We start from the raw sequence: 20,864 nt of genomic DNA, 5'->3' as shown, positions 1-20,864 counted from the left end.
TTCTCCCGCCTCTGCGTTAGCCCTGCCCCTCCCCGCCGGCGCCTAGAGCCCGCGTTTTTCCCAGTTCCTTATTGGCCGCCGCCGGGCGCCAGCTGCGTCCCGATTGGCCCTCCGCCACGTGCGGCTCATGTTGCTGGGCGCGGGCGGGCAGAGGCTCAGCGACGGCTGCCATGGGAAGGGGCGGGGCGGGCTGGGCTGGGCTGGGCTGGGCTGGGCTGGGCTGGGCTGGATTCGGGTTCGGGTTCGGGTTCGGGTTCGGGTTCGGGTCAGGCCAAGCCAGGCCAGGCCAGGCCAGGCCAGGCCGCACCGGGCAAGGTGGGATCGATCACCGGAGCCATCTGCCGTGGGGCCTTCCCGGCGTCCCCTCCCGGCTGCAGAAGGATCAGCAGGGACGGACATTCTTACCTCTAGGTCGTACTTGCAGTCGGTAACAGGGCGGGGAGCACAGGTCCGGTTGCCGGGAAGGGCTTCCCCAGGCGGGCACCATGGGCTCTGTCAGGCCAGTGGAGCAGCTGTAGCAGGCCCAGGTGCACGTGGGTCTGGCCCTCCCTCACGTGTGTATATCTGGCAGCATTGCATGCTCTGATTTCACAGTTAATTGGGAAAAAAATTACAATGCTGTGAAGAAGTCTGTCTTTTAGTGATGGGGGGAGCTGAGGAGTCAGCGCTTTGTGAAGCTGAGCTCTGGCTTGTGGAAGTGGAGTGTCATATCATTGCAGGAAGGGTGCAGGAGATGGGAGGCTTGTCTTAGCTGTGCTTCATGTCGTGCCATTTATTGTTGGTGGTAGATTAGGTTTTAGTCAGGCGGCATCCCTCAGGCAAAGACACCATTTCAAACTCTGATTTCCTGTGGAAAAATGAGCTGGAGTGCTTTTCAGTCACCCTCAACTTTCCCTTTTTGTCTGTCCACTACACAGGCTGTAAGATTTCTTTTTCTTCACTTAAATGTTTATTTAGTATGAATAAATGTTGCATTGCAGCTTTTGATGGAGACAACTGGAGACTGCAGCAAGCCACATGCCAGAGTGAGTCCCAGTCCCCTAAAACAGCAGCAAGAGGTAGAGCCCCGCGTGGCAAAGCGGCGCTTGTCACAGGCACGCCACCGGGCTACACTGGCAAGACTCTTCAGCAGCTTGCGGGAAGCCGTTTTATCCCAGTCAGACAACGCAGCCTCAAAGGTGCTGAGCAGAGTGTGTATTTCTCTATTGCTATTGTACATGGGTATGTTTAAATTTAACCAAGTTTATTAGGATGACTGCTGTATCTTTACAGGTGCCAACATGTGTATGATTTCACTGTGTGCAGCTTTCCTGGATCCGTTTTACTTTAAAGCTGCCAGCTTAGCATGAGCAAATTGTTCCTTTGTAGTCTCTGGGTCATGGGTTTATCATGTGCCTTCTCTGCACTTTTCTTACAAGGTTTTTGCAGCTTCTTTATAGCTTTGCGGCTTCTTTATAGTATTTTGGGAACAAACCAAGGGATCCCGTGATGAAGTTATCTTGATTTCATAGCATTTTGCTATGAAATCAGAATAGTGAGTTTAAAGACAGAGGAAGTTACAAGGGAAGGAGGTAATTCATTCAGCCTTGTGAGGTGCACTCTGTCTTCAAGACAGTCAGGAAAAATAAGTCAGGAAAAAAAAAACACCAGTACTGTTTAGTAGTCTCTACTAAATAAGAAGCTATTTAATTGAAACAAATTTTTTCATAAAGATGAAATTGACCCAAAGTGCTTCTGAAAAGATGGATATTACCATGCTCAAGGCAGAGGAATTAAACATCAAGAGTCCTTTTATCCTCAGCTCTGCCACCAGTTCGTTTAGTTAGATTGATTACTTTTGGTTTTCCAGTTTGTAAAATGGAGAGGGTGATGACTGTTTAGGACAGGAATTGTCCTTGTAAAGGGCTTTGAGGCTTTGAACATGCAAAATACTGCCATCTGGGGCTTGTGCCTCCTGAGCCCCCTTACCTCTCATGCAGTTTGAGGTAAGAGTTTAGTTTGCCATGTTCTGAACGAGATGCAAGTTAGGCCAAAGTCACCATGATCTCAAAAGCCAAGACTAAACAGATACTTATTTTGTCTAGTCTAAGGGGACTATCTTCACATAGCAATTTTTAAAATTACTTTTTCGTAGTATCGTGTGTCTCTTGTGTGACTTCTGGGGGCCAAGGAATTTCAATATCTTCAAAAGCCTAAATACAGAAGTTCACTCCTAATCCTAATTCTTCATGTCTGGCTAACATATCCAGTGTGAAAGCTCTGCAAGGTAAAGAGATCCTGTCTAAGTGACTGTGGATGGTCTCACCAATCATGTAAATCTTGAAATATTTTTGCAGTGTGTATGTTTAAATACGTTATGGGGAGAGGCTGTTCAGTAGGGCCTGTTGTGATAGGACAAGGGGTAATGGTTTTAAAATAGAGGGAGGTAGATTCAGGTTGGATATTAGGAAAAAATTTTTTACTATGAGAGTTGTAGAACACTGGAACAGGTTGCCCAGAGAGGTGGTGGATGCTGCATCCCTGGAGACGTTCAAGGCCAGGTTGGACGAGGCCCTGAGCAACCTGATCTAGTTGGAGATATCCCTGTTCCTTGCAGGGGGGTTGGACTAGATGACCTTTGAAAGTCCCTTCCAGCCCTAACCATTCTATGATTCTATGATTTGCCATATGTTCTTAGTTACGCTTTCTATAAATGATGATGGAATGATGTGCAGCACTGAAGTTATTCCAGTTTACATCAGTGTAGCTGAGAGTAGAACATGGCAAAGGCTTCTCCTAACAAAATTCTCGTGAGACATGATTAGTAAAGTCTTACGCCTAAAGTTGGTAGACATCCAGCAAGACTTCACAGCATGGTACTTCTGGACATGCTCCAAGAAGAGAACGATCCAAACAAGACCCGTCGCTGATGAAAGAAGATCAGAGTTAAGTAGCAAATGTCGATGTGACTGTGTGTTATTCGTATGTATTGCAAAATATATATCCAAATATTTATATTACATATTTAAGTTTGCTCTGATATTAGTTATTTCCCCTTTTCACATGGATAAGGGTAGCTGGTGAAACAACACAGTTGTTTTCACAGAGGCGTAGAAATAATGGAAGGTCAAAATGAAGGAAAAGTGAAGAAAACAACCAAGGCATGTTAAAACATAAATCTAGTCAGAGCAGAGAGCAACCAGTTCTGATTTCTTCTTATGTTTAGTATCAGGTTTTGCGTAAGGCTAAGAAATCTATCCAGAAGCTGGAGCAAACCTTGAGTTCTTTGCTGAAGATGAAAGGTACTGTATGCAAGTATTTGCCTTGGACAGAGTGCCTGGACTTGTTTTTTTATTTATTTGTTAAATAGAGACAGATAGGTACGCAGCTGAGCCCATTAAAGCATTAGAGTCAATTGTGGCTTTAGTTGCAGCAGTAAGCAAGGGATACCGCAAAAGTCTGTTGACCCACTAAGCACTGCACCTCAGAAACTCCCCTCTGACTCTCAGTTGTTCCTACCCCCTCCTCAGCTTAGGTGAAGGAAGGAAACAAGTAATTCCTGCTATCCCATGGCACCAGGCGGTTCAGGCAGAGCGCCCTTGTCACCCTGCTGCCAGTTCACCCCCAGCAGGTGTGAGGCTGGCATGGGTCCCCAGGCTGCGTGCTTTGGCTCCCACAGCGACATGGTGCAGTGTGAGTCACAGCCGTCATGAGCACCCAGTGCTTAAAATGAGCTATCTCCTCTGAATCCGCATCCTTGGATAACCCACAGAAGTCAGTCATAGGTAGAAGGAATAGTTTGACAGAGCAAAATTAAAGGAATCACAAGCAGTGAGGCTGGTTGAGGATAGTTTGACGGTAAGCGTCCCCTTTTATTTACTTGCATGCATGTACAGTTCATACTGCTTGTGAATCACGGGTTGGCTGTCAGGGTTTTTTACATGCAATTTGCTCATCATACAGCAATCACAAACTACTGTATTGACTAGGGCTTTCCTGGACTCTGATTTGCTGATTGTTTTCACCACCAGTTCTGTCAGATCGAGGTTAGGAAGACAACATTGATTCTAAGTTCCTCCATGATCATAAACTGCCAATAATGCTAATTACATTGTAGGAGAGGCAGAAGTTTCTCCTTTCACATCATTTTTGCCTAATGAAAAGCTCTCGCTCATGAAGAACCAGTTGTTGAAATTATTCTGTTTGATTGGAGCTGAGGGTGAGAGGGAAGCCAAAAGTGCCACTGATGTGACAGTAACCTTTCTGCTGACAACAGGGTCCTTCAGTCTGGAGGATGGGAACCCGTCCAGCTTGGAGGAAGTCAGGGAGGAATATGTCAAGAGGCACTTCAGCAATCACAGGTGAGGGCTTGTACCAATCAAGGAAAGATGATAATACTTTGCGTTTGTTTCCATCCCAGCATCTCTGAACTTCTTTGTTGTTGTTATTGAATTTCCAAGCAGAGGCCTTTCACTGTGAGGAAAAGATGAGGAGATATCACCTGGGTCCCTGTAATCCCATGTAGTGCATGAACACTCTAGGCATGTTGTTGGTCTCATTTCTAGTTGGTGCTTGTATTTCCTTTCCCCTCTATGTAGCTCATCTCCACCAAGGACTTCTCATTCTCCTGCAAAGCAAAAAGAGGAAGAGAAAACTGGCTTAGGAAGAATGGCCCTGGACTGGAGTGACCACGATGAGTGCCTTATTAATTCAGTTAAGAAGTTGTTCATGTGGCTTTTTTTTCTGTGTGTTCTTTCCAGCACTGCATCAGCCGCGGAAGCGATGAGTGAGAGTGACTCTACCATCTGGTATTTGATTCAGGAATGTGAAAAACAAACAATGGAAGAGGATGGGAAGCCAGAATTTATCCAGTCTCCAGACACTTCATCTCCGGATCTGGTAGAATTTGAACGGTAGGCACACCCCATGTTGCTTTCAGCTTTTTAATTTGTTTGCATTAACACCATGCATCCATTTGCTGCTGTTCTCATGCAGCCCTGCTGGAGCCTGCATCTGCCTTGCAGAAGTCTTGTGCTGGCAACTTTGGCCCTGCTGGTGATGAAGCTGAGCACCTCCCAAGTCCCCGAGACTTGTGTGTGAATGAACTCTCAGCATTGTAACAGCCCCCAGCTCTGCAGGTCTTGGAAAATCCTCAGGGATTTTCCACCCATCTCAAGAAAGGGAAAAAATTTTCTTTCAAGTTTGTCAGTCCCTGTGTGGCCATGCTTTACTGCTGTCCAGATGGCTTGCAGAATAAGATGCCGTATACCTGCTAACAGTTTAACTGGTAAGATCAGGTGGAATAGGAGGTTATTCATCCAGAATGATTTATGCAGTTGCATGTTCCTGTGTGTTTGCAGTATCAGTACCACTATCAAGTTGTATCCCTGCAGTGGGGCTAGATTTTAGGAATGTAGGAATTGCTGCACCAGATGAAATTCTCAAGAGTCTAGCTGTATGTGTTCTGAGGAGGTGCAGGAACCAGAGGTAGGCAGATACTTTCCCCCACGCTGCTATTCATCTTGCTTCTAACAGCATCGTTATGAAGAGCTTGAACACTGTTGCCCCTTCCAGAAATAGACCCTTAGCTCCTGACAGCTTGGAGTACTTTTTTTGTGGGGATCAGAGCAGGGTAAGGCTGGATGTGACCAGGGAAGATCATGTAGTCCTTAGCCTGTGGACTGTAGAATAGTGGGGGTCTGGAAGATACTAGAAAGCACTCCTCAAAATGTCTGCAACAGGCAGAGGAGGAGGGGTACCTAAACACCTACATGTGTGTTACACTTGCAGCTAGTGGGTGGGAGTCTGTAACCTCCTTTAGGATCAGCTCCAAACGGCTGGTGCGGGATCTAAAAATCAAATACCACTGTGCTCATGTCAGTGGTCCATGTATTTTAATCTGGGATTGCAATGGTAAAATTATTGAGTTTTTTTCAAAGTTACTGAAATCTTAAGGCTGAGTATATTTTTCATCACATTCTTCTCCTTGCTGTCAGACAGCACTAGGAGGTGCTTAGGGGTCATGGATGCTTTTCCAAGAGGATAAAGATGATTTCATTATAAAGATTTGAAACAGATGGGTGTCTGATCTATCCCATACCATCAAGCAGAGTCTATTTTACCCTAACCATTCCAGAGTTAAGAATATACAGTGCAGGAGAGTCCACAGCTGAAGCTGGCATCCTCTTCCATAGCGTCACCACCATAAACAAAAACTTTCGCAGTTGCTTCTTCTGTTTTTCTTTGAACTGGTGCTTATTTATAAAATTCCCTTGGATTATTGAGTTTTTCATCAAAATGAAACTACAGCTGGGCCAGCAGGTGGCACCAGCCTCCTGCTACTGTTCCTACTTTTGCTCCTGTGATAGTCGGAGTTGTCTGTAGAAAAGTATCATTTACAAGACCTTGAAATGTGCTGAATCAAGATTTTTCTGGGGAAAGTAAGCTCTGCTTCATCAAAGACTGCACGACAGAGCCATAAAAACCCGACTTTCCCCTTCTTCACTGACAAAGTAGACCAGGGCCTGTACCACGTGGACTGGTAGTCCTACAGTCTTATGGCAGGCTGTAGTTGGCTGATTACGAGCTGTCAGTGTGCCCAGGTAGCCAAGAAGGCTCAGACCATCCCGGCTTGTATCAGAAATAGTGTGGCCAGCAGGACTAGGGAAGCGATTGTCACTTTGTACTTGGCACTGGTGAGGCCACATGTCGAATACTGTTCAGTGTTGAGCCCTTCACTACAAGAAAGACATTGTGGTGCTGGAGAGTATCCAAAGGGTAACAAAGCTGGTGAAGCATCTAGAGCACAAGTCCTGTGAGGAGCAGCTGAGGGAACTGGCATTGATTAGCCTGGAGAAAAGGAGGCTGACAGAACACCCTGTCGCTCTATACAACTATCTGAAAGGTTGTAGTGAGATGGGTGCAGTCTCTTCTCCCAAGTGACAAGTGATAGGACAAGAGGAAAAGGCCTCAAGTTGCACCAGGGGAGGTTTAAAGTGAATATTAGGAAAAAATTCTTCACCAAAAGGGTTGTCAAGCATTGGAACAGGCTGCCCAGGGAAGTGCTTGAGTCACCATCCCTGGAGGTATTTAAAAGATGTGTAGATGTGGTGCTTAGGGACGTGGTTTAGTGGTAGACTTGGCAGTGTTAGGTTTATGGTTGGGCTTAATGATCTTAAAGGTCTTTTCTGACCTAAATGATTCTATGGGTCATAGCTAATTCTTCTCAAAAAATTATATTTTGTAACAGCCATACATCAATAGGGACTCTTTAGTAAAGAAAATAACAGCCTGTTGGTGATCGTCTAATCATGTTATTCGGGCAGCATCAGAAATGCTTTGAGCTTCTACAGATTGGATTTTTTTCCATGTCTAGCACCAGGAGCCTCAATGGTAGGACTACACAGTATTCTGTCCAGTGCAAAACGTGGTTGTCTCCTTCCAGCTGGGAAGGAAATAGTTGAGTCATGGCTCAAGGTTAATTTCCTTAGCAAAGCAATCTAATGGTGGTTCATACTCTTCTGTTTGAGAAACTCCAGATCCTTTGTTTGGAGCTGGACATCCAGAATCTTTGGTGAGTGCAATACCTTATGTGAGAATGCTTATTCCCCTTCTGGTACTTTGTCTCCAGCAATGGTGGAAAATACTCCACAGTATAGAACTGAAGTTTAAACATGTTTATGCTCGTATGCAGAATTCTCTTAAGATTTTCAATATTAATTTGCTGGGACAAATATTTAAAAAAAAATAAAAAAAGAAAAGACTGAACTCTTTTGAGTTACTTTCTCATACAATACTGTTCAGTTAATCAGGAAATGTGCTCATTTGGGACATCTTCACAAGAAGGACATGGAGCTGCTGGAGCAGGTCCAGAGGAGGGCCACGAAGATGATCTGAGGGCTGGAGCACCTCTGCTATGAAGACAGGCTGAGAGAGTTGGGGCTGTTCAGCCTGGAGAAGAGAAGGCTCCGGGGTGATCTTACAGCAGCCTTCCAGTACTTAAAGGGGACCTACAGGAAAGCTGGAGAGGGACTTTTTACAAGGGCATGTGGTGATAGGACAAGGGGCTATGGATTTAAACTGAAAGAGGGGAGATTTAGATTGGATATAAGGAAGACATTTTTCACTCTGAGGGTGGTGAGGCACTGGAACAGGTTGCCCAGAGAAGTTGTAGATGCCCCATCCCTGGAAGTGTTCAAGGCCGGGTTGGATGAGGCTTTGGGCAACCTGGTGTAGTGGAGGGTTTCCCTGCCCATGGCAGGGGGGTTGGAACTAGATGATCTTTGAGGTCCCTTCCGACCCTAACGATTCTATGATTCTATCTTCCAAGGAATCGTTTGGAGCCCAAACTTAGTAACAATGACTGCTGTTTATAGAACTCTTGGTTTGTACTCCTTTATCGTGGTATTTTTATCCAAGAAGCTCTAAGCATTTAATTAATGTAAAATAACCTTCAGTGCTGCTTTCCAAAGCCAACATTATTATCCCTGGTTCACCGTGCCACACAGTGCTAACAGAAGAAGCGGGCTCATTCTGAGATTTAGTCAGTGGGTTAAAGTTACGACACTTATGTTCCATTACCAATTTCACTACAGGCTGCCTAGAAGTCAGTCTTAAGGATGCATTTCCTCAGATGTAAAATAGAGGAAATTGAGCTCCCATGTTTATTTAAGTCAGAGCATCCAGGCCTGGGGTAGTCTCTTTCTACCTGCATGTAGAGTACTTAATATGTCAGGATATGACCTCAGCGAAGGCTTTTAAGTGCAGTGCAATGCCAGTAAAAGTATAAAAAGTGTCTTACAGTGTAAAAGCCTCAGGATATAAAGAGAAGTAACTCAAAATTTATTAAATGCCAGAATGAGGTTTGCCTGTGCAACAAGTAGAGCCTGCAGCTTCTGGAGCTTCTGTTGTGAGGCAGTCTTGCTGAGGCTGTGGCTGGAGCCTGCCTTTTGCAAATGAAATCTTGGCAGATCATAGTTGCTGAAACATTCAAACAGCATTGGGCAACCTTCAGTGATTGTATGAAGTCTTAGAGGGGGAGACTGAGGGAAGTAGTTATGAATCAGAGCTGCTCTCCAGTCTCCTGCTGATTTGTAGTAGGTGGCTGACTCATGGCCTGCTCTTAAGAGATGCTCCCTTTCCTTTTATTACAGATACCTGTATTTTTATAAGCACACAGTGGACCTGCTGATAGAGCATGGAATTGTTTGCACTGAGGAGGTGCCTCTTCCTGAGGTCTCTACAGCTATTTCCCACCTCTGGCAAGAGCTTTCTGAAGAAAGGAGAGACAGCATCTTGCAGTACTGTAGCCAGAGAGATTTCCTCACGGATCCTAAGGCTGCTTGCCAAGAGCCCGCATGCACTGAACGTAGTGTGAGGGACAGCAGAGGTAACAGTGAGGAAGCCAGTGGTTCCTCAGTCTCCACACCAGAGGAAGTAAGTGCTCAATAACATACATTATCTCTGAAACTCTAAGCCTTCGGTTGCTAATTGGCTCTGCAGCTTTTAATTGGAAACCTACAGTAGTTGTAATTAAGCTTTCCCAAGGCCACTCGAATGCATAAGTGGAGACAATAAGCAGTCTTTGAGTGAATTTCTGCACCCATTTCTATCTTGGTAAGATACACAGCAAGCTATAGGAGTGCAGTGGTAGTAATCCTGCTAGTCTCCACTGACCTGTAGAGTTTCTGTGCTAAGTAACAGTTAAATTTGCTCTAACTTGCTCCAGAGGGAGGGAGCAAGAACAAGAATTATACAGTTACTGTGCTCTTCAAACTCCAAGGAGCCCAGATGAGCTAAATCCAGAAGGAATACCCAGTCTGCCAAAGCCTGCTGTGTTTTAGGATGGGTGTTTTTTTTCATCAAAGCACTTGGTGAGTATTTGTAGACCAGTTCCAGTGGTACAGGGCTAACAACTGCCTGTGCCATGCCCCTCTGCAGAGCCAAGAAGTCAGTGACTAAATAGACCAGGGCATTTGTTAAGAAGAGATGAAGTAACAGCCAACTCTTTGAGCAGCTAGTTGCTTAAGTAATCAGTGCTCCAGGAACAAAGACGTGTGTAATTTTATTAGCTGCAAGGGAAGGATGGGTGTCCACCTTTGGCATATGAGTAATTGCATTGACAAGTTCGTTTTGAGTCTCAGGACCCAAGTCATATCGCTGACCTCCTTAGGAAATGTCATGGGGATGTTGCATGTGCAGTACTTGCTGGCACAGAAAATGTGTGAACTGCACTATGGCAGAGTGAACTAATGAGCTTATCGGTCTGTCACAGGGAGCATCCAGACTCCTCTGTGAGTCGCACACTGGAATGGGATGTAGGGAGACTGACTGGTACACCTGAGATCCCTAGGCTATAGCAGCAGCCTACAGTCAAGTCTCTAAAGCACTGACACAATTCATGTGTTTTACTGATTTTTTGGGAGATGTAGTGTTAAGTCTAATTCCTAGAGGTTGAAGCACAGGCCTAAGGGAATGGACTAACCTTGTGTTCTTAGTCATGAAATACAGTTATGCTTTATTATTCCTGTCTCCACAAAACCCTTCAGCTGTAAATGTGTCTGTTAGGTGGAAAGAAAGAACATTATGCTTTTAAAGATGCCATTATGAAAAATGATGCCCTAGGTAAAACTTTTAGGTGGCTGAATATGTTGACATCTGAAGTGTTTTCTCTGATAGGTAATGTTTGAGGATGCGTTTGATGTTGCTGCTGCTTTCCTTGACAGAAGCGAGACTCAGGGGATGCCTAGCCAGAGGTAAATCACAAACTGACCCCTTTTGCTAGAAAGAGTAAGTTAATAGCCCACTGTCAATATTCCACAACAAGTTTGCTGTGGATGAAGGCCATAGCCTAGCTTCCTTTTTCATGCCTAATTTTTAGTAAATAGTTAGAATAGCAGCCTCCAGCAATTGTGCTCACAATAATACTGTCTCTTAAGGTGCAAAAGTGAAATGGTTAATAGGCATTTATGGCAGAATCAGTAAGAATCATTTATTAAGAGTACTTCATCAGCTTAAGCTAACTGTGGTCCTTCTGATTTTCTTCACCACTCTGCATAGCTTTCCTTCTTTTCAAATTACCATATTTGTAATGTTTTCCTTTTTTTCTCTCTCACTTATCAGAGCTATGAGGACCATAAGACATTCACTGGATAAGTCAGCTAATCATAAACTGTACTGTCATTTAATGAAACAAAAATGGTCATTTTTTAACATTGTCTTTCTTACTCTTTTCAAGTCCCCTAACTCAATCACAGGGAGATGATCAAGCTAAAGTGTAGTTGACCTGAACAGTAACATCAGAGAAACACAAGAGCCATTAAATAATAACATCTCTTTCCTCTGCAGGTCAGATGAGTTACCTGAAAGAGAACTTGTCAGATACAAAGCTGGCACTGCCTTTGATTTTTCCCAGTAGACCAAAGAAAGAAAAGGGTTGCTTTCTTCAAGAGGAAAATCACATTATGACTTATCTTTTATGCATTCCTGCTGCTTAGTCTTCATAAGGATTGTTTCTCTTTGCAAATAGGTTTTAATCTGTTTTTTTAAATCCTATTTTCTACTTATTTTTCCATATTTAGAGAGTTCTTTAGTGTGAATCTCTTTCTGCCTTTCACAAACATTCCACCTTGCACTTCCAGAACAAAATGAATGGAAATAAGGTTGTTTTGGCTGTTGATCAGACTATACTGAATACATAATAAAGCTTAACAAATACATATCCATTAAATAAAATTTATTAGGTCACAATTGCTGTTTGCTTTTAAAATAAGATTAAGTATTCCTCAATACTACAGTGTATTGCTATCATCTTTGCAACCTGTTTTAAGTCCCAAATTAGATTAGTATTTCAGTAGTCAACATTTATCCTGCTCTATTCCTTCCCTGCCACTCTGGGCCTTGTAATTCGGGACAGAGGCATGATGGCAGAACTTTGTAAAATCCCAGGGAGAATATAGAGGTGAGGTCCAGAATGAACATCTTATCTTTTTGCCAAAGTTACCTCTTACCTGAGTACAAACCTGCAGTGATAATATGTCATTTCATGACCAGATGTTACTGCATTCACTCAAAAACTTTACAAAAGAAGTCAAAGCTGTTCTTCTGAACAACCCTGCAAGATACACTACCAAATAACCATTGTTACTCTCTGTTATAATGGATATATACTTTTCCCCAAAATGGTGTTACTATAGTTGTCATGGATCTCTTTGTTGTGATACTGTTTTTTTGTATTGCTGTTCTCTGTTCTTTCCTTGCATTTGTTAGACCATGTCTCATCAATATATCCACCCCTGCTCCTCCCTGTCTTGCTTGTCTATTGTCTTCAATATCAAAATCATCTTGAAAATAATTTGAATATTTTTTAATTTATAAGCAAAATGTGGAGGAAAGAAAGTAAGTAGGAGGAGAAATGAGGAACAAGAAATTAAATATAGTATCTGGTTCCATTTTCAGTTCAGCATTTGCAAGCTGCCCTTCTGAAAATCCAGAGGATCACCACAGACTCTATCTGCAGATCACTGACTTCCTAAAAAGCCTCTTCTTTGCTAATACACAGTTTTGCCAGGTAAGCTTTCCCAAAGGATTCCTTATAGAAAGACCAATGTATTTCTGTCTTTGTCAGAAAGGGATTTGTTTTCTGTGCTTCTGATCATATTGTCTAGAATAATTAAAAATAAGAAATTTGGGTTCATCACTTTAGATGTGTCATTCCAAAAGGATTGCCTTTGTAAGAGGCAAAGTGTGAGGGGTTATTATGCTTATAATATTACTCAAAATGGGAAATGACATGAGGAATTTGGGTTTTTTTAATTGTTTGCATGAAAGTTCCTTGTGAAGAAGCTTCAGTGATCTCATCTGAGCAGGCGAAGCTCACGTCACATTTTTCCATTAACTCCCCAGCCACTTCATTCTGAGCTTAGTAGGACCACCTTCTGCTTGTCTGGGTGCCAGATTCCCTGCCCTGAGCCTTTGCTGGCAGGCCTTAGGAGTAGGGTGTTTGTGTTCTTGAAAGAGCTGATAAACAGCTGCTGAGCTGCCTCTTAACCTCGGCCTACTGTTGCAGGTTCCCTGAGCCAGAAGTCTTTGTGTTTGCAGTGTTCTTCTTCCCCTTCTTGTCCTCCTGCCAAGGAGGTGGCACAGCTTACACGTGGCTGGAGGACTGAAAGGGGGATAACTCTCAGCCAGAGCATGCTTGTTTGGGCTCAGAGTCAATTGTACCTCCACAGTAGCCAGTGTTTTGCTATTTTCTATCGCCTAGCTTCCACCCAGTCTCTATTACTTGAGCAAATGCTCCTTTGAAGGAAATAAGAGTGTGATGAGGGGTAATTGAGACAGAAAGCGAAGCAGACTAGTGTTGCACCACTATCTGAATCTATCACATAGTGACCACTGCGTGCCACTTGGTTCCCCCCATCTCGGGGAGACAGTAGCACTGGAGGAGGTGCAGAGAATGGGAGCAGGCACAGCAAAAGGCATTAAACAGGAGCTACTAGAGTAGGACGCTTCCACAAAAATGACTGAGGGGTACCATGAGAGAATTTTCATCCTAAATGGTCTGAATTTGGTATGCAGAATGATTATTCGTTGTGTCTAACACCAGAAGAACTAGAAAGCACTCAATGAAATGAACAAGCAACATCTTAAAAAACACTTGCATGTGCAAATGACCAGATTTAATTCCTGGGGCATCAGTCTAGTGACAATTACTAAATCTGAAGGTCCAGATACAATTTCCAGCTCAGAAGGTCTTCACAGCACAGTTTGCCATAATGTGGGAGCATATATTGTGGAACAGAGAACACCTCATGCATGATTCTTGCACTTTTTGTCTAAACATCCGCTGCTGGCTGTTGTCAGAGACCAGGCACTGATCTACACAGCCCTTTGGTCTGTGAATGGCTGTGTTCTTTCTAAGAGCAGAGCTCTTACTGTGTTTATGTAAATGACTGTGAACCGAGCATGCTTAGAAAAGAAAGAAAAGCTTTAGGCAAGATACGGTATTTTCTGGTGTTAAATTTCTTTTGTGAATGTCATGCCTGGCAGCATTAGGTGGTCCCATTTTGTCCTTCTGCATGGTGCTGCATTGTTGTATGTGAGCCCAAGTCCATCTGGCAGCTCCCAGATGAGGTGGTATGAGAAGAGGTAGTGTCTCTTTCAAGCTTTAAAGAGGGACATTTGAAATAAAACTAAGAGAATGGGAATGATTGGAAGACAGGCAGCAAAAGAAGCTGAAGTGTTGCAAATTGGTCGTTGACTGAGCTCTGTGCATCCAAAAGGAAATTAAAGGCTACACGCACTTCTTTTATGCAGGAACTTTGAGTTGTCTATGATAAGACAATAAAAAGGGAGTTTGAGCAGAAATCACCCAGGCTAGAGAGTACTGATAATGAGAAGGTCACAATCTGGTTTGGTTTAGATAACTGCAGTACAGCACATTTAGGCAATTCTGCCGAGAGGAAAAAAAAAAATATGACTAACAAGAATTTTTTGTTTTGAGAGCAGAAATTCAGGTCCATCTCAAAGCAAACAAATTGAGGTAGTTATGGAAATGGTTGCAGAACGGGGATAGGAGACATTCCAGCTAGCTGGAAACACATCAACTCAGGCAGCAGCAGAGAGCTCAGTATAGGCTACGTACTGCACTCCCGAAATGGGGCTACTCAGAGCATCAGAGTCTCCGAGTCTCCTGGACTTGACAGGGAAAGGAGCCCTTCCTTCTTACCTTACAGGTGTGAATGAACCCCTGCAGACCATTCTCCTTCCCTTGATGTGTAGGGAAGTGCTACCCATGCCAGTGCTACACTAGCCCAGGAGTTTGGGCAGTGCTGGAATAAATCATCCCAAAGATAAAGTGATGTCCTGGTGCATTGTGCACACACCTCGTAGAAGATACAGAAGTAGGTAGCAGGTACAGTACCAAGGCAAGGCACGTGATGTGCACCCGACAGAAATACGAAAGGCAGCCTCTGGTCTCCTTTCCTTTCATCTGCAGAGCTGATGAGGTGACGGGTTTTATTGCTGGTCATTACATGCCAGTGCTATGTTATTGCACTTCTGGTTCACTGTCCAGGTATGAAGTACTGTTGTCAGATTGTGTACGTTCACCATTTCCTAGTCACAGACCCACTGAGTGCAGCTTCTCTTGAGCCTGTGCCCTGGCTCTCAAGGCTGCCAAGGGCATGCACCCACTGCTTGAGACAGAGTCACACGAGAGGAGGGAGGAAACCATTTGGACAAGGAAAGGAAGGGCCTAAAAGGACAGTGACCCAAAATGAGAACAGGAGCATGAGATGAGTTAAGTAGTCTTGTCATTTTCAAGAGCTGTTGTCTTAAGGTCACATCATAAGAGATGCTTAGCAGCAAAGGCAGTAAAGAATTAATTTAGATTGCAGTCCAAAGGTTTTACAGTATCTAAGTGAAAGTCAGTGGTTTTTTTTCTAAATAGCACTGAGCACCTTTGCATCTTCAAAGGCATGCTTTCTTCTAAAATTATGGATTTTAAATGAGCCACTTGGGCTCATTGGGACAAGCAAGTGGGATTTAGTGCTCCTTAAGCTATACATTTTTCAAACTGCACTTGTTTTTAAAAGCAGTCTTGCCCTAAAAATCTTGCATCAATGCAGAAGGTGGACTAGATGGACTGTAGGCATGAACAGTTTCATCTCCTAGGCTCTGATTTCTCAAGAGCCACTTACTCAGTGTAAGTTGGAGAAAGAGAAAACCATTTTCTTCTGTTACTAAAAGAGCAGCAAAGCCCAAAGTCAGTAGAAGTTATGGGCTCAAGGAAGCTCTCATATCTTCAGAGCCTGTTATGTGACCTGCTTGCTACCACAGTCAGTAACACCTGTCTCAATGATGTAAGTAGACACAGGGTGGAACCCTGAGGGTTTAGAAAGAAATTGGTTGAAAAATTAAGCTTTTCTTCATCAGGCCTCTCAGGCACTTGACAAGTGCTGGTTGCTGATTCAGAAAGGAAGGAGGGCTCATGGTGCATTAGTTGATGTATGCCAGCACTTGACCAACCAACTGTATATTTGAAACACAATCAACTGTTTGGTTTTAACCCTTTGTGGCTTTGGGGGGGCTTTCAGGAAGAAGATCTTCAGTTCGATTATGAGACTGTGATGCTGAGGTGCACTGAGACCTTCGATGATGAAGATTTCTAAACAATATCTCTGTTAACGTTTTGCAAAGCATTGCCGGGTGCACCAGGCACATGAAGAAACTGCACCTCTTTCAGCGAAGCACCTCTCTGAGCAGAGTGCAGAGACACTGTGTTAAAGTGGTTTGTTACTGTTGACTTCCTGTTCCCTCATCAGTGCCTCTAGATATATCAGTTGAGTGATTTATACCTTTAAAAGTTCAACGTTTTAGATATTTATAAAATGTTAAGAAATACTCTCGTCTGTTGCTTTTTAATGTTTAACCTCACTTCACAAGTAAACTGAGACATGTACATTAGGTGACCTTGCCTAGCATAAGCTGTGGAAGAGCTGCAGAGAGGTCACATCAGTGACAGCCTGCACACCCCCATAGGATGCAGGTCTCAAACTGCAACCTGCAAAAATCACCAAGTGCTCTGCAGCCTGGCAGTGGTTGCTTTTCCATTGCAATTTTTCAACTCGGGCTGACAAGGAAAGAGAGATTTCCTCACAGAGAGTGAGATGAGGCTCTTCCATCTATTTATGATGACAGCAGCAGTGGCCACCCACTCCCAAATCACCCAGAGAAGTGCAGGCACAATAATACACTTCAGATTATTTACTTTTGCAAAGTGTATAAAGCTGAGTGATCATCCCTGTGGTCTTCTGCCACATCTCATTCTTGAATGAGTAGCGCTGCTCAGACAGTGTCTTGGAATTAAGAATGCTGTTTAGATGAACAAAATCCTTCACATCTCGGAGCTGTCATTAAAGGCTCTCTGCAGATTTGGACAAACTGGGTTCTGACAGTGGTTGTGCTGAGGTCATGCTAACAGCCATCACAAACAGAAAGGCTGAAAGTTTTATTTTAAAGTCTAAACTAGAGCTGGCATGCCCAGGCATCCTTCAGTCTTCACCAGCCAGGCTTTTAGGCTGAATCCAAAAGGAGTGGGCTGTGGCCCAGCACTGCCTTGGTGCATGAGCATGATACGTGCAGCTGTATTCAAGCAAACACATGTGGAGCCTAGTTCTGAAGCACAAGGGGAGAATAATTCCTCCAAAGGACCTTCTGTCCCTGCAGTTGACGCTGTGGTAGCACTCCCAGGTGAATGTTTGCTAGGCTGCTGCATTTGGAATTGGTTTAGTGGTCGACTTGGCTGTGTTAACGGTTGGACTCAATGATCTTCAAGGTCTCTTCCAACCTAAACAATTCTATGATTCTATGAAGTGGGCATGAGGGGTCCTAACTGCAGATCCTGTTTAGGATTAAGAGCCCCTCTGAGATCTCCAGGGTGCGGTTTTGCCTTTCCCTGGCCTTTCTAGTGTGTTTCATGTGTACAGGCTATCATCACTTTGATATAAGCAATGCTGGCTTATCCCTCCTCCTTCTCTCCCTCTCATTCCAAAATGGCAAGCATGTGCATCCCCTGGGCAGTGTGGGTTTTAGCCATATGCTGCTTGAAATAGATGTACAGAATTTGCAGGGGATCCAAGGTCAAATCCTTTAGCTAGTACAAGAGATATACATACATACCTACAGTAATAGGAAGGAATTCTGCCTGTGTTTTCTTACCATTCTGTAGTTTTGGGGGAAATAGGTTAGTTTTTCTCAGTGTTGAGGCTACTTTTTCTACAAGCTTTTAGCTGTAGAAATTGTACAGATTTCTCTTATCTCCAGTTCCATATGCCATACAACATTTGGTCAGGTTTGTTACATTAATGATTCTTTCACTATGTCCATCTTAATTACTGCATCAGCTGAGGACAAACTTGGCAATACTGGCATGTACTGTAGGACAGCCATGGGAGTAGATAATGTTCAAGGGTTAACAACGTTTTCTTATTAGCCTTTCATCCCCACCCTTTTGAAGGACAGGACAGGACAGGAGTTAAACAGCAGAATATTTCATTTTCAAATGACTTCAAGCCTGCCACCTACCAGAGGAGACAATTTTGAATGGACACCATACGTTATGTAGATGCATTCCGTTGCTCATCACGTGTCAGAGCTTCTAATGCTTCACCAGGATAATTTTAGGTTAAGACTGGCCTGAACATCAATGTGAAGCAACAGGTGTGTTCAGGTAATGTGAAAATAATAACTCCTCCAGATGGTAGCAAGCTTTGTGGGAGGTGTTACGGCATTAAGGAGAAGATGAAGCACACATTACTTTAGTTCCTCCTGTCACACTATCCTACCTTACAAGAGCACAGGCCTGCATGTAATATGGGAAGGTAGATTCCTCTCCTGCAGAGCCAACACTCACAGACAACAGCTCCTCTGCCCTGGCGCGCGTGAGGTCCACTCTGCCTTGGCAGGGAAGCAGCCTTAATTCGTGAGAGCATTAGTGCTATGTGTGCATAGGTACTGCTTTGTGCAGCCCTCAGTGGTTGGTCTGATGGAAACTTTTAATGAAAAAATCTGGAAAATGTAGGCTAGCAGGCTACTGGGGCAGGGCGGTGGGGAAGGAGTTGGAGGCAGAAAAGCAGCAAGGAGGCAGGAGTGGGAAACATGAACGCATCAATGGAAGTGTGGCTGTTGCAGGGGTTTGAGCAGCCCAAGCTCAACAGGGCAGAGTGGGACCCAGTACCTCACAGATGTGCTGCAGCATGGCAGCCCCTCACCTTACAACACACTGAGCCTAACAGGGCAGTCCTACTGCCCAGGTCTTGTCTTCTTGTGAGAAAGCTGTGAAAACAAACCACTGATTAGCTGTTCCAGAGCCAGTGCACCTAGGTACAGGCAAACACCTGTCACTGACTCCTTGGCCAGAACAGCAGGAGCATCTGTGTGGACTTCCCAAGTAGATGTCGGCCTCTCTGCAAAGCTGCAAGCAGGGTGATCCCACACCTGGTTGAAATTAGTAAGTGTTGCTGCACTCAGGGCTCAACAGTAGCACAAAGGGTACTACAGTTGACAGGTAGCTGGCTGTTCTCCAGGCAAACTAGAACAGCCCTCAAGTGTTCAGTTTTACACTTGAGGATCCTCTGATTTTCCTTTATTTTCATCAAGTAGCAAGTAAACAGAAGCTGTGTCCCTGCGGTGCAAAGCCAAAGCTGTTTCTGAACCTCAAGCAGCCACATGCAGCTGGGAGGAGTGGCGGCCCTGAGCTTAACCCCTGCCTGCTTTGTTTTAAAATTTGGAAATGTCCCCAAGACAAATAAAAGGATATTTTATAAATATATAACAAACACACCAAGGGGGGAATTTTAAAGGACATTTAGGAGCCTGAGCTTGAAATAGGGATGTGAACAGCTTCTGCAAACTGCCTCTAAGCCTTAGCAACAGCAGACCCAGCTGCTCCAGACCAGCATACCCCACACACAGCTGGGCTGTCTGCACCTTCTAGGCTGTAGGATGTGCCAGGATAACGAAGGAGCCTCCACTGTGGATTCTGGCCCTCTCGTGCCAAGAGCTGTACAGTCATGCCCAGCTCTGCTCCAGGGAGCTTTCAAGTGAAATACAAGATGGGGACAAACAGACACAGCAGCAGGCTGAGCATGCAGGAGGATGGCATAACAGATGAGCAATGTTTTCCATCCTCGGGGTGGGGAACAAAAAGCCAATTGAAGACTGATTTTTATAGGAAACCTGTGCCAATATTATTAACAAGTCTAAAGCAAATATACACCTCTGGCACTTGCCAGCATCCTAACATGTCTTACAAGGAAAAGCAAAAAGATACATCCGCAGCCTACACAGAGCCAGTAAATTACTGAGCGTTCCCCATTTGTGCTTCCCAGTTCGCTTTTCCTTGTAGGGATTCCCCACCGTAGCACCGAAGGAAAAAGTCTCATATGGAAGATGGAGCATCTTAAAGGCTACGTAGTACACCAGGTTTCAGTGTTGCTTATGTGCCTCGTTCATTAGCTGTGTATCCCATTCCCATCGAAACCACTCATCCAGTGGGCAGTGGGTCTGGCCAGCAGCAGCCTGGCAGCTTCAGTAAAGGACATAGGGACAGGGTGATGTAGACTTAAAAACTCACCTTCATACATGTGCTACAGCACAAATAAATTCAAGAATGATAGTGAGTAAGACCTGCTAGATGCTCTGGGAGCATAGGCTGCTGCTAAACAAGCTTAGAGACGTAGTCAAGGATGTGGAAGATGAAGATACCAGAGCTGAGATGCCTGGGACTAGTCATCTCTGTAAAATCTGTGATAGGGGAGGGGGGGAATCAGATATACTTAAATGTGCAAATCATTTTTTCTCCCAAAGACATAGCAACCATAATCTTCAAGGGAGGCACTCCAACCTGCCCATAACAGCAAACTATTTATACCGTCATGTTTCCTCCTTTAGGATCCCAGTGCTCATGTAATTGATCTATTCAGGCTTCATTCACTCCCAAAGCAAAAAAACCCAATATATCCCTCATTGATAAAACAAGCCACATACTGCTACAGCTGCAGGACAGAACTAAAGAACAGGACTGTAATAGGCATAAGGAATAAAGGCTTTCAATTGATACCACCCAAGTTTTGTTCAGACTTGAGACAAGAGGGCTAAGAGGGCACCGTATCGTGGCCTTCAGCCATCCAATGGAGGGTAGGAAAGATGGGGATCAGACTTTTCTCAGAAGGGAACAGTGACACAACAAAAGGCAACAGACACAAGGTGAAGCATTGGAAATTCCAGTTCACGCTTTTCACCGTGAGGGTGGTCAGACACTGGAACAAGGCTGCCCAAAGAGGCTATGGCTCTCCATCTGTAGCTCAGCCAAAGTCCTCTCCAGC

The 20,864-nt window shown here is 44.3% G+C and overlaps 1 protein-coding gene across 1 annotated transcript; it reads left to right on the top strand.

The window, feature by feature from the left end:
• Positions 1 to 986: 986 nt before the first annotated feature.
• Positions 987 to 16,156, top strand: STRA8 (stimulated by retinoic acid 8). Its single transcript, XM_009983419.2, has 8 exons — positions 987 to 1,178; positions 3,206 to 3,281; positions 4,256 to 4,340; positions 4,740 to 4,892; positions 9,132 to 9,414; positions 10,657 to 10,733; positions 12,436 to 12,547; positions 16,074 to 16,156. Exons 1-8 carry the CDS (start codon positions 987 to 989, stop codon positions 16,146 to 16,148), a joined length of 1,053 nt encoding a protein of 350 aa, XP_009981721.2. The 3' UTR covers positions 16,149 to 16,156.
• Positions 16,157 to 20,864: the final 4,708 nt, after the last annotated feature.

Source organism: Tauraco erythrolophus, chromosome 4 (assembly GCF_009769465.1).
Source record: "Tauraco erythrolophus isolate bTauEry1 chromosome 4, bTauEry1.pri, whole genome shotgun sequence".
Classification (NCBI taxonomy): Eukaryota; Metazoa; Chordata; class Aves; order Musophagiformes; family Musophagidae; genus Tauraco; species Tauraco erythrolophus.
This window is presented reverse-complemented; position numbering and strand designations above follow the sequence as displayed.

What these genes read in the sequence shown, in the direction of transcription:
- STRA8 (XM_009983419.2), top strand. Translation starts at nt 987, where the DNA reads ATGGAGACAACTGGAGACTGCAGCAAGCCACATGCCAGAGTGAGTCCC. An exon ending in AGGCACTTCAGCAATCACAG is followed by an intron (nt 4,341 to 4,739) that starts GTGAGGGCTTGT and finishes TGTTCTTTCCAG; the next exon opens with CACTGCATCAGCCGCGGAAG. An exon ending in GATCTGGTAGAATTTGAACG is followed by an intron (nt 4,893 to 9,131) that starts GTAGGCACACCC and finishes CTTTTATTACAG; the next exon opens with ATACCTGTATTTTTATAAGC.